This window comes from Mauremys mutica, chromosome 1 (assembly GCF_020497125.1).
Source record: "Mauremys mutica isolate MM-2020 ecotype Southern chromosome 1, ASM2049712v1, whole genome shotgun sequence".
In the NCBI taxonomy this organism is placed as follows: Eukaryota; Metazoa; Chordata; order Testudines; family Geoemydidae; genus Mauremys; species Mauremys mutica.
The window spans coordinates 138,380,510-138,395,784 of NC_059072.1; the positions used below are offsets into that span (position 1 = coordinate 138,380,510).

Below are 15,275 nucleotides of genomic sequence, written 5' to 3' on the forward strand. Positions count from 1 at the left end.
TCCCCAGCCCACTTCTGTCACAGGGGCCAGTTCAGACCAGCCTTTCACCTGCAGATTTCCCAGCTGCAGGATCTGCAGTGTAGACAGCAGCTCCTCCCATGTCTGACTCCAGCCTGGGCTTATGGAGACCTTGTGCAGTGACCCCTGGCATTGCAGACAGTGTTAACCAGTCTAAGACCTAGAGAATGAGGAAGAACTATTAGGTCTGTTTGACTGAGGTTGGGTATATACTGGAATTGGTGCTGCCTTTGATTGGGGTCCAGCACCTCAGGTGCACTTTACACCTCAGTCCATAAGTTGGGTGGGGACACATACTCCGCCTCTTTCCTTACAGCACCAGGGGAAAGAGGTCCCGGTGGTTCTCCATCACTGACTATTTTTAATTCGAGATTGGATGTTTGTCTAAAAGATCTGCTCTAGGAATTCTTTTGGGGAAGTTCTCTGGTCTGTGTTACACACACAGGCGTAGTTTGACTTCTGTATTTGTGGTAAGGGGGAGGCAGCTCCAGTCAGGGCAATGGGGCTGCACATATGCAGGGTGGGGCAAATTCCACACCTGCCTAAGGATTGCAGTTTGGGGGGGACAACACCCCCCAGTGTCCCCAAACTACACCCATGGTTATACAGGAGGTCAGATTTTCTAATCACAAAGGTCCCTTCTGGTCTTGGACTCCATGAATTTGTAAAAGCATCCCATTCCTTAGGGCTCTGGGGTGGTTTGATGGGGAGCTCAGTAACATCCTGCTTCTCTCCCTTGGCTGCTGGCAGCTGGAAGGACATCACCACATCCACCGCACAGAACTGAGCACCAACCACGTGCTGCTGTACATGGAGCAGGTGAGTGGCCACATGGGGCCAGGATGGGCCAGGAAGAACCACCCCCATGTACCGCAATAGAAGTGCCCAGGGGAGGGGATCTCCCACGCCTCAGCTGAGAAAGACAAACCCATGTATTGCTGCCCAGTGTTTCCCTTCAGCACTTTCCCAACACAGGGCCCTGATCTCTCCCCACCTACAGGTACCAGGGACAGCAGCTCATACCCGGGGGTCAGGCAGGGCTTATCACACCTCCCTCAGGGCCTGAATCCGTGCCAGTCCCTGCAGCCAAGGTGGGGCAGATGCTGGACCTGCAGGATCATGGGGGGCACCAATGCGGGGAGGAGATGTGGAAGGAGAGGGTGAAGTGGTTCAGAGCCTCTTGAGCCTCATCTGTTTCCCTTTCAGGTGAGCAATGTGACTCAGAGCTTCTCCTTCGCGGTGGAGCAGGACTTCCCCGTGCAGAGCCTGATGCCGGCGGTGGTGAAGGTCTATGATTACTATGAGACAGGTGTGTGTGCGGGTGGGGCTGGCAGCAGTGGAGGCTGGTGGGCCTGTCATAGAGGGTGAAAAGTCATATTCAGAGCCACAGTAAACCTGCTGGGATATGGGACTGAGTGTCTTCCTGCTCCAGGAAGAGAACACGGGGCACATAGGGTTTACATGCTAGGGATCATCCTGCACTGATTTCATGCTTGCACCATGGGAGTCTCTGAGGCCCCAGACTCCTCGTGCATTGTAAAGGGAAGATGCTAATCCACGTAGGTTAGAGCCAAAGGGATCTAGGAGGGTCCTGGGTTCAGATCCTGCCCTGAGATCCCAGCTCTGGGTGTGACCTGGAGGAGGCACATTCACTCCTCTGTTTCCAGCTAGGAAATTGGGGTGACAAAACCAAAGCCCAATGGCAACCCCAGTGATTGTGTGTCAGGCGAGATGCAAATGGCACAGACCCGCTGGAGATGCCTGCTGCCCTGTAGGCTTGTGGTAGCCTTTGCCTTCCTCCCATGGAGCCCAGTTGAGGTTCCTTCAGTGCCCCTGGAGAGAGGGCTCCCTCCTCTCCTGCCTGAGAGGTGCCAGCTCTCTGCTGCAGGGCCTGGTGGAAGTGTGAGGAGTCTTGGTTGGGTCTCACACAGCCCTGATCACATCTCCCTTCCCTTGTGTCTTCCAGATGAATTTGCCATCACTGAGTACAGCGCCCCCTGCAGCAAAGGTAGTGTATGAAGAGATGACTGTGAGGTTTTCAGATTGCCCAGGGCTGCTCAGTTAGCACAGAGCTGAAACCCAGCCTGAGTCTTCTCAGCCTGTCTGGAGGGTTGTAAAAGTTGCTGTTCTCTTTTGCTCCATGTCTGGGAGTGGTCTGCCAGCACCCCTAAGTGCTCAGGGGAGAGGGGAACGCCAACTCCCCCACATTGTCAAGTTCCAGATTCAGGCCTTGAGTCTGAGGCAGCAGGCTTGGTTAGTCCCAAGATTACGTCTTCCCCCTCAATCAAACCTAGTCACTGCTTCTTTCTGTACCTTTCTGGGACAGAGCAAGAGCAAGTCCTTCCAAAACCCACGCTTGGCATCCCTCTTCTCATGAGGGCTGTTTTTAAACAGGCTGCAAAGCAAAACAGGTTAATGAAAAAACATCTTCCAGGGTTGGGGTGACTCAAAACTGCTGGGAAAGGGGTCAGGGCTGAACCCATGAATGTTCTAGGGATGCGTCTGGTCACTGTGGCAGAGAAGCTGTAGTCTGGGCAGGGCAGTGTCTCTGCAGCTCCTATGCTCAGAATGAGGTGACCTACAAGAGGGAAAGGTTCCCCTCTGTGAATCATTGATTCCTCTGTAACTGTCTCACATTCTCTTTTCCCCATCATAGCTAATGTTGAGCAGGAAAATGCGTGATAACGGAGCTGTATTCTGGGCCCTGCTGGATCCTCTCTGCTCATCTCTGCATGCAGCAATCCCCTCGGGGGAAGTGGTTTGATATAGTGGTGAGGAAAACCCCTCAGCACCATATAATTAATGTTATAAATAAATTGTCATGATTCTGACCAGCTGCTTGTGGCCTCTTTCCTGGTTACTAAGGCTTATCCCTTCTCCCCTGTTGGGATCAGATTACAGGATAGTCTCAACCTTAAAACAGATCCAGAGCCACCCCCAGCCATCGGTGTGAAGGAGAGGTTGGCAGGACATCAGAAATGACTGGAGACAGAGGGTCTCTCTGGGAACAGCCCTGGTGCCCGTGATCTGTGAAGATCTGTGCATCACATGGGCCTGTTTAGTTGTACAGGCAGGGAACAGACCCTTCCCTGATGGCATGATCCTCATAGACTTATAGACTTTAAGGTCAGAAGGGACCATTATGATCATCAAGTCTGACCTCCTGCACAATGCAGGCCACAGAATCTCACCCACCCACTCCTGTAACAAACCCCTAACCTATGTCTGAGTTATTGAAGTCCTCAAATTGTGGTTTGAAGACCTCAAACTGCGGAGAATCCTCCAGCAAGCGACCCATGCCCCATGCTGCAGAGAAAGGCGAAAAACCTCCAGGGCCTCTGCCAATCTGCCCTGGAGGAAAATTCCTTCCCGACCCCAAATATGGCGATCAGTTAAACCCTGAGCATGTGGGCAATACTCACCAGCCAGCACCCAGGAAAGAATTCTCTGTAGTAACTCAGATCCCACCCCATCTAACATCCCATCACAGACCACTGGGCATACTTACCTGCTGATAATCAAAGATCAATTGCCAAATTAATTGCCAGAATTAGGCTATCCCATCATACCATCCCCTCCATAAACTTATCAAGCTTAGTCTTGAAGCCAGATATATCTTTTGCCCCCACTACTCCCCTTGGAAGGCTGTTTCAGAACTTCACTCCTCTAATGGTTAGAAACCTTTGTCTAATTTCAAGTCTAAACTTCCTAGTGTCCAGTTTATAAGCATTTGTTCTTGTGTCCACATTGGTACTAAGCTTAAATAATTCCTCTCCCTCCCTGATATTTATCCCTCTGATATATTTATAAAGAGCAATCATATCCCCCCCTCAACCTTCTTTTGGTTAGGCTAAACAAGCCAAGCTCTTTGAGTCTCCTTTCATAAGATAGGTTTTCCATTCCTTGGATCATCCTAGTAGCACGTCTCTGAACCTGTTCCAGTTTGAATTCATCCTTCTTAAACATGGGAGACCAGAACTGCACACACTATTCCAGATGAGGTCTCACCAGTGCCTTATATAATGGTACTAACACCTCCTTATCTTTGCTGGAAATACCTCGCCTTATGCATCCTAAAACCGCATTAGCTTTTTTAACGGCCATATCACATTGGCAGCTCATAGTCATCCTGTGATCAACCAATACTCCGAGGTCCTTCTCCTCCTCTGTTACTTCCAACCGAGGAAGTTCTGAGGTTTCCTATCCTGTTTCCTGCACTGAGGATGATCTTGGCCTAAGCTTCAGTAACTGAAGGGAGATGTGAAGACCCTGGGTCTCTGTTGCAGGTGATGAAGGAAACAGCCCATCTTGGCTTTCAGAGGGAGTTTGGAGAAGTTTGTGGCACTGGTAGTGAGGAAAAACATCTTTTTACTCATAAAATGAATATGGTGTGTGTGAAGAGTTGGGGCTCAGCAGTCTGGAGAACGGGAACATGAGCTGGCCATGGAGAAGGGAGTTGGAATAGTGCAGCCAAGAAGTAAGGGAGGCAGAGGTGAGGATTTCAGCAGAGGGAGCCTTGAGATGGGGCATGTGTGCACACATGCATGCATATATGCACAAAATGTGCCCATCTACATTGTAGCCCTAAGTATTGTTGAGCAGGCAGCATAGGTGCTGACTTTTATTTTTTTCCAGTGGGTGCTCCACCCCCACTCCACCTCAAGGCCCTGCCCTCGCTCCATTCCACACCAGCTGCCAAACAGCTGAGTGGCAGCCTAGCTGTGACTGGCGGGTGCTGACCACCCCCACTGTTTTTTTCCCCCCATGAGTGCTTGAGCCCTGGAGCACCCATAGACTCAGCACTTATGGCCGATTCTCTCCTCACTTGTAGCAGTGTACATCTGGAGCGACCCCAATGAAATCAGTGGAGTTACACTGGTATAAAATTAATGAATCACAGGTGGTTCACGCCTGCGGGAGGTCCACCGGAGCCACGGGACCAGCGGACCCTCCGCAGGCATGCCGCCGAAGGCACCCTGCCTGCCGCCCTCCCAGCAACCGGCAGAGCGCCCCTCATGGCATGCCACCCCAAGCACGCACTTGGCATGCTGGGGCCTAGAGCCACCCCTGACTGAAAGACTGGAGCTAGATGCTAAAATGTGTCCCTTTCCACCATCGCATGTATGTGGGAGGAGGGATAGCTCAGTGGTTTGAGCACTGGCCTACTAAATCCAGAGTTGTGAGCTCAATTCTTGAGGGGGCCACTTAAGGAACTGGGGTAAATATCAGTCTGGGGATTGGCCCTGCTTTGAGCAGGCGGTTGGACTAGATGGTCTCCTGAGGTCCCTTCCAGCCCTGATATTCTATATAGAACAGAGGGCTGGGAGCACAATAGAATAGATTAGGGTGAGAGAAAGTTGATTAGGGGAAAGGTCCTCAAAAAACCCTTGGCTTGAAAATAGCCACAGGGTTGGTTTAGTAGTCAGGATTTTTTTCTCTGACCCCAGTGCATGACTGTGATATGCAGAGTGATCTCTAGGAATCCCCAGATGAGTGGATTCTGACTGGTCATCGAGTGAAATTTGTCTGTACATTGGGCATGCTGAGCATAAGAGATTTGCTTGGCATATGTATTCTGTGTGTTGCTAATAAATAGATGTTTAGAACACACCTGTGTAAGGCCCTTTCACTGGGAAAAGTGCTCCTGGGGGAATTCTGCACCACCACATGTGTGCAAATTTCATGTGTTGTGCATATTTTAATTTTTTTTTGCAGAAAACAGCTGCTGCTGAAATGTTGCTGCAGTTCTGCCTTTTGTCTGCCAGAGGGCGCTGTGGTGCTAGAACACAGCAGCCGGTCCTGGCCCGCCCCAGCTATGATAGGGAAGAGAGAGACCCTGCCTTCTTTACCGCGCCTGTCGGGCTAGGTCAGGTGTCTGCAGGAGGTCCACCGGTGCCGCGGGACCAGCGCCCCCTCTGCAGGCACATCTGCAGGAGGTCCACCAGCGCCGCGGGACCGGCGACCGCCAGAGCGCTCCTCGCAGCATGCTGCCCTGCTTGGGGCGGCGAAAATCCTAGAGCCGCCCCTGGTCAGGAGACAAGGGATCTGGGGAGAAAGACAGCATGGGGTTGCTGGGTGGTCAGGCAGGGTTTCATGAGGGCTAGTGGGGGAGAACATAGGGGCACACAGGCTGAATGGGAGTGGAGGTGCAGGGCTACAGGGGAAAGGGGGCTGGCTAAGGGGGTGCAGGGTCACATGGGAACAGAGGGGAGGGGTGTGCGGCCACATGGGGGCAAGAGCTGGCTGAGTTGGGGTAGATACATGGGGATGGGGAGAGGGTGCAGGGTCACATGCGGATGGGGGGAGTGGGTGTGTGGGTGGAGGGACACATGTGGACAGGGGGTGCAAGGACACATGGTAGTGCAGGGACACATGGGGACAGGACCCGATGTGCCTGACTGAATGGAAGAGGCTAGGGATCAGCCAGGGTCTGCACAGGGGATGCTCCTAACAATCCCTCCACGCCCTGCAAAAAAACCTGTTCCATACTTTTCCCACCCATACCCAACAACCCTTCAAACTCCTTCCTAGCGATTATTTCCCTCTCCCTCAGCTCCTCCATTACCACTGGCTCCCCAAGTCTTTGTACTACTTCTGAGGGGTGAAGGAAATATGGTTCTGTACTGTAGTTTAAATGAATTATTACTCATAGTTGTGTATTTAATAAGGAATCTATCTGTCAAAACACATTCCCTCAATCTTTTTGTTGCTGACAGGTATTTTGGAATAAATTACCAAAATAATTGAAACCAGTGTGAGTAGTTAAATTGATCCATTTTTTCCTGAGCCCAGTGGGAAAGGATAGGTGCCTTACACCCTGATCCTTCAGTAGGGAAAGGGCAGGGGTGCCTAAATTGACAGACAACCTGCCAACCTGAAGCATATTCTCACCAGCAACTGCACACCGCACCATAGTAACTCTAGCTCAGGAACCAATCCGTGCAACAAACCTCGATGCCAACTCTGCCCACATATCTACACCAGCAACACCATCACAGGACCTAACCAGATCAGCCACACCATCACCGGTTCATTCACCTGCACGTCCACCAATGTAATATATGCCATCATATGCCAGCAATGCCCCTCTGCTATGTACATCGGCCAAACTGGACAGTCTCTAAGGAAAAGGATAAATGGACACAAATCAGACATTAGGAATGGCAATATACAAAAACCTGTAGGAGAACATTTCAACCTCCCTGGCCACACAATAGCAGATCTTAAGGTGGCCATCCTTCAGCAAAAAAACTTTAGGACCAGACTTCAAAGAGAAACTGCTGAGCTCCAGTTCATCTGCAAATTTGACACCATCAGCTCAGGACTAAACAAAGACTGTGAATGGCTTGCCAATTACAGAACCAGTTTCTCCTCCCTTGGTTTTCACACTTCAACTGCTAGAACAGGGCCTCATCCTCCCTGATTGATCTAACCTCGTTATCTCTAGCTTGCTTCTTGCTTGCTTATATATACCTGCCCCAGGAAATTTCCACTACTTGCATCCAAAGAAGTGGGCATTCACCCACGAAAGCTCATGCTGCAAAACGTCTGTTAGTCTATAAGGTGCCACAGGATTCTTTGCTGCTTTTACAGAACCAGACTAACACGGCTACCCCTCTGATAAATTGACCTTGTCACACCTTGAGCCCTAAATTGATGGGGTAACACTGGTGGAGAATGCGGGCAACTTCGGTCATTTGTACTGAACTGATTGAGCCTTATACAGCAGTTGGACAAAATATTTGTGCCTTTCTGCCAACAAGAACTGCAGCCTGCTTGACAGAATGAACACTCTAGGAAAGAGGAAAAGTGAAAAAACTTAAGTTGAAAAAGAAACTAGTGCTATATTTTAAAGATCCTCTGTAACTGTTTAGAAAGCTATAACATGTTTTATTTTATTATTATAAAATCCCTCTTTATGTGTGGGTTTTGTATAATATTGCTTTTCTCCAGGAACTTATTTCTTCACAATTTACGTTTCTTTAAGCTATTTTTACAGAGGATGATCTTACTAGGTAAGTCATTTAGCCTAAAATTGTTGTGTTGCCAAGATTATAATTATTCAGCTATGGAAATTAAGTAAACTTAGCATCTTTTTTAAATGTAAAAACATGCTTACATAATTTTAAAAATTGGTGATAGCATAGCTTTTAATCACTTTATTTAAATTTAAGCCTGTGCTGTCACTGCAAAAGTTAACACCTTTTAAAAAGACTTGCTTCTTCAAATAGGCCTCACTTCTTACAAAACATACACCTCTACCTCGATATAATGCAACCTGATATAACACAAATTTGGATATAATGCGGTAAAGCAGTTCTCTGGGAGGTGGCAGGGCTGCACACTCCAGTGGATCAAAGCAAGTTCAATATAACATGGTTTCACCTATAACGCAGTAAGATTTTTTGGCTCCCGAGGACAGTGTTATATCGAGGTAGAGGTGTACTTAAAGGGGGCATTGTTATGATACATCTAATTAAAAAATGACCAATGCTGTTTTTTCATGTTAAATTATTTAAAAAAACCCTTTATTTGATATAATTTAATACTGCATGTTTAGCAAAAGAACATGAAAGTGTTAAATTGTGGGGGGAAAAGACGGGGTGTGGGGTGTGAGTCTTCAGATAGTCAGAGGCTATCTCTAAACTTCATACAGTCACAAAGCCATGGCTTTTGTCTTTTAAATTTTTTATAAAGCATGCTAATATAGCTTTATTCCGAATAAATAAATAAATAAAATTGTTGCAGTAGTTAAAAGCTTCAAATATTGGAGGGGGGGGGAGATATTTATCTTACTCCTCCATGCAGTTCCTCATTCCACAGAGCTTTTGTCTTTATATACTTTTATTGTAAATTATGGGGCTATGACATACACCCTTTACAAAGCTGAAATTGAAAAGACTCCTTCCTGGTAAAAAACTAAATATTTTTTTTAAAACTTTCCTTGGTTTAAATAATAATAATAATAATAAAACGCCTCTTTTACATAAGCTATTTTTCATGTTTTGTATTAATTTCCTTTTAAACTAGCCTATGTGCGTTTAATATAATGTTTTTACAGTTTTCCTTTAGGCAAAACCTTAAAAAGCAAGCTGGTGTATTTTTTCAGAGAGTTTCTATAGTATACTCTAGCAATCTTTATTTCACTACAAAACTCATCTAAGTCATAGTTTTGTTTTTTCATGTTAGCAAAAAAATTAAGAAAAATTCCTGAGGTGTGGGGGGGAAACTTTCTCTTAATTTATAACATATATTTTATTGCTTGTGTTGTTACTCAGGGCTTGTGTTTTTAACCCCGGGGTGTCAGTTTTTATATTTATCTTAGATGAGATGTCTTTGTGGTAAAACACAAGACTTTCCTTTTACATTTAATAAAAGTAGCCTCTTTTTTGTATAAGCTGCTTTCTTAGTGTCATCCAGTATAAAAGCATGCTAATATAGCTTTATTCCTATCATGCAGTTATTCAATCTTTTAAAAACATTTATTGTAAATGATGAGGATATGACATTCACCCTTCACAAAGCTTAAATTAATAGGACCCCTTCCAGGTACAAAACTAAATAAAGAAATTTACATGCTTGTTCCCTCTAATTAATGTTTTAAAAGTTTGTTTATCCTTGGTTTAGATTTAAAAAAAACATTAGGAAAGAAGAAAGTGTATGTGGTAGGGGGAAAACAAACTCCTTATTTCTGGTAAAGAGTGTTAATGCTTTTACATGATCTAGTGTTTGGGGTTTTTTGTGTGTGTGTGTGTGCATGTACATGTTTTGCCTTCTTTACAACAGTTTTCCTTTAGGCAAAACTTTAAAGACGGGTGCATTTGTTAAAACTTTAAAATCATTTAAAAAGTTAGAAAGTGAGGGAGAAACAGCCCCAGCTCTCATCCACTCATCAGCTTTACATAAGCTCTTTTTGTTTTCTGTTAGCCTCTGTGTGTTTTGTATAATTTCTTTACAGACGTTTTCCTTTAGGCAAAATGTTAAAAATCAAGCTTGTGTGTGTGTGTGTGGTTGGTGGGCCGGGTTGAGCAAGAGAGTTTTACTATCGTACTCTGGCAATCTTTATTTAACTACAAAACTCATCTTAGTCACAGTGTTGTTTTTCATGTTAGCAAAAGACTTTAAAAAGGGGTTTATCTTATATCTTCAAAAAGTTGGACGTGGCGGGGGGTCTCGTGTTTTAAAATCTTGGTATGATATAATTGGTTCAGGAAAATGCATTTTATGATGTAGTTGTAGAACAGCTTCTGATTGGTCTGACCAAAAGGCGTGGTTTGCACCCAAGGTTTGCTGCCCAGAATAGTTATCATTTCACTACAGGCAGCCGCTGGGGTAAGCTGCTTCACTCCCTCACTCTCACTCTCTCTTTGACTGATCTCCAGCCATCACACATAAAGTTTGACTTAAAATCTTTGCACAAGTGCATGAAGTGAAAATATCACCCAGAACAACAAGCTATGCACTTCACCCTGCTCGCTCTGCCACTGGGACGGGTTGTCACTCCCATGGTGCAGTCTGGGAGCTATTGGAGCTATTGGAACACTGCTCTGCTGATGACATAGCCAGCCTCTCCAGGCCCTGTTATCACCCAACATGACAGCAGGTGGTGCCACACACCCAACTGAACTACCTGCGTGTACCTAAGCTACTCAAGGGCAAACAGGAGACAACAGCCAATTTCCCAGCTTCCAAGCCTTGCACCCCTACAGGAGTCTAAACCCAGAAATACATTAGTTTGCACTGCACAGGGATCTATCCAGGGAAAGCTCATTAATATAGTTTGCTGCCCCCTTGATGTTGGAAAGATATGCAATAGCCTTTGTTTATCGAGCTGAGATTTTCCCAGACACTTCACTCAAAACACACTGGTTAAGATAAAACATAAACCAAGTTTATTAACTACAGATAGATTTTAAGTGATTATAAGTGATATCAAACATATCAAAGCAGATTGCCTTGAAAATAAACAAAAACGCAAGCTATGCTTAATATATTAGATATGGTTTGAATTAGCCATATCTCACCCTGACTGATGATACAAGCAGGCTTGCAGATTCTTAAGGCACAGACTGCAATTGCTGTGCAGCCTGGGTTCCCCTCTCCCGTTCCAAGTCCTTTGTCTTCCAGAGCTTCTTTCAGGTGTTGAGTTGTGGGGGAGTGAAGACAAATCATGATGTCACTCCCCACCTTATATAGTCTCTCCATATGGCGGGACCCCTTTGTTCCAAGCTAAGTTCCCAGCCCAGTTTGTGGAAAAATACAGGTACCAAAATGGAGTTCAGTGTCATGCGGTTTGGTCATATACCCTTGCATGTCTTGCTGAGTCATAGCAGCCATTATTCACAGGCTGTCTGAAGCGTTCCCAGGAAGGCTCAGCAGGTGGGGGATAAACTTCTTCTATGGCCTATTGTTTCCTTTAATGGCCCATTACCTTGAATATGCCCTTCACAACCTGCTGTCTAAACTGGAAGCATCTTGCCTAGTGGGTGTTACCCAGGTGTAACCACATTTGAAATACAAATACATAATCAATATTCATAACTTCATATACAAAAATTATACACGCACACGAATAGGATAATCATATTTAGCAAATCATAACTTTTCCATAGACACCTTACATGACACATTTTGTACAAGATGCATCATAACTATGTCACTATTATATCATGATACCACTATGATGACTATGAGGTGCAGTGTCACAAGGGTTACAAGTGGTTTATGGTATATTATCATTGTAAATTAATCCAGTTCACACATATATCTGTAGAAATTCTCACACGCCCAAACACTTGCCAGGAACCCCTTTTCAATCTGCCCATATAATTTTTATGCATCTGTGAGTGTGCAAGAGCAGAATGCAACTGGCTTTCACACTCAGAGCCATGTCATTGCAACAATGCATCATCTAGGCCAAAGCTGCTTATATCTGCACAGACCATTGTGAGTTTGCTCAGACTGGCGTACTTGAGAACTGGAGCATTTAAGATAATTTCTTTTACCTTTTGGAAGGCAATTTCTTGATTTGGCCTCCATAGCCAAGATGTGTTAACTTTTAGCAGTTCATTCAGGGGTTTTATCACTGTAGAAACATCTTGTAGGTATCCACCAAGGTAATTTACACCCCATTATACATCTCAGTTCTTTTACATTAATTGGTGCATTCAGTTCTCTAATTGCTTTTACTTTCTCTGGGCTATGACTGATTCCATCTTTGTTTAGTGTCTGTCCGAAAAACTTCATGTGGGTAGGTGTACTACATATTTTTCCTTGTTTAGCTTCAGTCCAGACTGACTGATTAGGCTTTGGACTTCACTGAGGGTTTTGTTGTGTTCTTCCATTGAAGACCCATATATCACAATATCATCCATGAGAACAACAACTTCCTTTGTGTTCGTTAACAATTCTGCCATCTTTCTTTGGAAAAATTCAGGTGCACTGATAACAGGGTTGACCTTACCATGAGGCAAACTGTGGCGGCCGCCTCAGGTGCCAGACTGGGGGGTGGGGGAGCGCACCACTAGGACCTAGAGTGTAGAAAATTGTGTCTGCTGCTGGTGCATATGTATCTCTCCGCTCTAGATGCACAGAGATGGTGGAGTTCTGTGCTGGAGGAAGGAGGGCACAAGACACATAACAGGCAGGCAGGGGAAAGGGTGAGAGGCAATAACAGAAAGCTGCAGGAGCCGCACGGAGAGAGAGGAGGAGGAGCCTCTTATGTACCTCTCTAGCACCCCCAGGAGCCTGGACTGATTAACACCAGCTTCTCAGGGAGCTTCCTATTTCCTGCTGCTTCTCTGAACTCACTTGAGGAGAACAGGCAGTCAATTGAAGTAGTAGGAGCCAGTTAGGCCCTTAAGACACTGATATCTTCCCTCACTCAGGCCCTGCTACCAGCCCGCTTATTTTTCCCCTTCCATTGAGTGTTGAGAGCCATGCTAGCTGGCACAGAACTGCAGTCATGAGTGAAAGAAGAAAACGCCCCTCTGGGGCAGCATTCAGAAAAGGAAAGAAAGCAAAGGAAGCTTTTCTATCTAAGGAGGAAGGAGCTCTCCTGAGATACAGAGACACAAATGTTCATGATGAGCCTTCCAGCCCCAGTGAGGATGTGAGTGGTGAGGAGATGCCTGATCGTCCAGTTAGCCAGAGTGCAGGTGACCTGGCAGCTACTGCAGCATCCATATCTCCATCTCAAATGGATGTAACCATGCACATTCCTGAAGAAAAGTGTAGATCAGAGAAGAGTTTGGTGGAGGCACAAGAAACAGCTGCTGCTGAGTTTAGTTCCTTAAGCCTAGATGATCCAGGACTGTGGACCAACTTGAGCAATAGCCTGAGGGACTTCCTTGTACTGCATGGGCCACAGCAAGTGAAAAACTTCATGTTCCCCAAAGACAATGAAAATAGACGTTTCCATCCAACACATTACTGGCATGAAATCCCCAATGGTGACAAAGTGGAGAGGCCATGGCTTATGTACTCAAAAACCCAGAATGCTGCATACTGTTTTTGTAGCAAACTCTTCCAGTCTAATGTTCCAGCCATATTGGGTTCTACAGGAACAAAGGACTGGAAAAATCTGGCTAGAAATCTGTCATGCCATGAGAAGGCAGCAAATCACCAGAGAGCATTCCATAGGTAGAAAAAGCTTGAGATGAGACTAAGTTAAAGGCCACCATAGATGATCAGCATCAAGAGAAGATTGCATCAGAGTCTCTTTATTGGCAAAATGTTCTGAAAAGGCTCACTGCCATTGTGAGAATGCTTGCTACCCAAAACCTAGCACTGCATGGCACTTCATATCAGCTGTATGTGCCAAACAATGGAAACTTCCTTAAAATTGTGGAGCTGATGGCTGAGTCTGATGCTGTACTCCAGGAGCATCTAAGAAGAGTCACCATCCAAGAAATGTATACACACCACTACCTTGGAAAAACAATTCAAAATGAGATCATGCAGTTACTGGCAACAAAAGTCAAACAGAAGATTCTGGCAGATCTGAAGTCAGCAATATATTACTCTCTTATTCTGGACTGCATACTTGACATCAGCCATATGGAACAAATTACTTTAATGGTGCATTTTGTAACAACAGTAACAGAACCTAGTGAAAACATCCCTGCAATGGTGACTGTCAGAGAGCATTTTCTATAATTTATTGACATTGACGATACTACAGGAGCTAGTATGACAAATGTGCTTCTTAAAAAGCTGGAAGATATGGGAATTGTGATAACTGACATGAGAGGTCAGGGCTACGATAATGGTGCCAACATGAGAGGAAAGAACAGAGGAGTGCAGACACGTATCCGAGAGTTAAACCATCAAGCTTTTTTTGTCCCATGCAGCTCTCATTCATTGAACTTGGTGGTCTGTGATGCAGCATCAGCTTCTAGTGAGGCTGCTGAATTTTTTAATGTAATTCAAAGCATCTATGTATTTTTCTCTGCATCAACTCATTGATGGCAAATTTTGAAGCAACATCTGGGAACATCCTCTCTGACACTGAAACCACTGAGTACCATAAGATGGGAAAGTAGAGTGGAGGCGATAAAGCCTATCAAATACCAAATTGGGAAGATAGATGATGCCATAGTTGTCATTATGGTGGATAATGCTATGACAGGAACTGTTCATGGGAGAACAGTGGCAAAGGGAAATGGAATCACCAGAAACATACATCACTTCAAATTTCAGTTGTGGCATGACATACTGTTTGAAATAAATGTTGTAAGCAAGAGACTCCAAGGTGTTGACCTTGATATATCTGGAGCAATGGAACAAGTAGACAAAACAAAGTCATACCTACAGTCTTACTGGTCAGATGAGGGATTTCAAAATGTTCTGAAGAGTGCACAGAAGTTGGCAGAGATCTTCACACTGAAACTATTTTCCCACTCAGTCAAGAATACAAGAGTCACCGAAGAGAAAGACATTTTGATTACGAGGCATGGGATAATCCCATAAGAGACCCCAAACAACAATTCAAAGTTGAATTCTTTAACCAGGTGCTAGATTGTGCAATACAGTCAATTGAAGAACGTTTCATGCAGCTCGAGGAACACAGCAGTATATTTGGGTGTTGTATGATATTCCAAAACTCCTCACTATACCCAAAGAAGACCTACACCAGCAATGCAGGGCACTAGAGACAGTGTTGACACGTGATGACAGGCTTGATATTGATGTGAGTGATTTAGGTGATGAACTAAAAGCCCTTTCAAGATACATTTCAGCAGGATCAACTCCAAAGG

General features: G+C 45.3%; 2 protein-coding genes across 2 annotated transcripts in view; both read left to right on the forward strand.

Moving 5' to 3' along the window:
• Positions 1 to 2,849, forward strand: part of LOC123355543 (alpha-2-macroglobulin-like) — a 216,388-nt gene extending 213,539 nt beyond the window's left edge. The window contains exon 36 of the mRNA XM_044998143.1: positions 2,675 to 2,849. Coding sequence (XP_044854078.1) covers positions 2,675 to 2,700 — 26 coding nt within the window. The 3' untranslated portion in view covers positions 2,701 to 2,849. The remainder of the gene's footprint in view (positions 1 to 2,674) is intronic.
• Positions 1 to 2,849, forward strand: part of A2M (alpha-2-macroglobulin) — a 55,706-nt gene extending 52,857 nt beyond the window's left edge. The window contains exons 33-36 of the mRNA XM_044998131.1: positions 769 to 837; positions 1,225 to 1,327; positions 1,985 to 2,026; positions 2,675 to 2,849. Of these exons, the coding sequence (XP_044854066.1) occupies positions 769 to 837; positions 1,225 to 1,327; positions 1,985 to 2,026; positions 2,675 to 2,700 (240 nt within the window). The 3' untranslated portion in view covers positions 2,701 to 2,849. The remainder of the gene's footprint in view (positions 1 to 768; positions 838 to 1,224; positions 1,328 to 1,984; positions 2,027 to 2,674) is intronic.
• Positions 2,850 to 15,275: the final 12,426 nt, after the last annotated feature.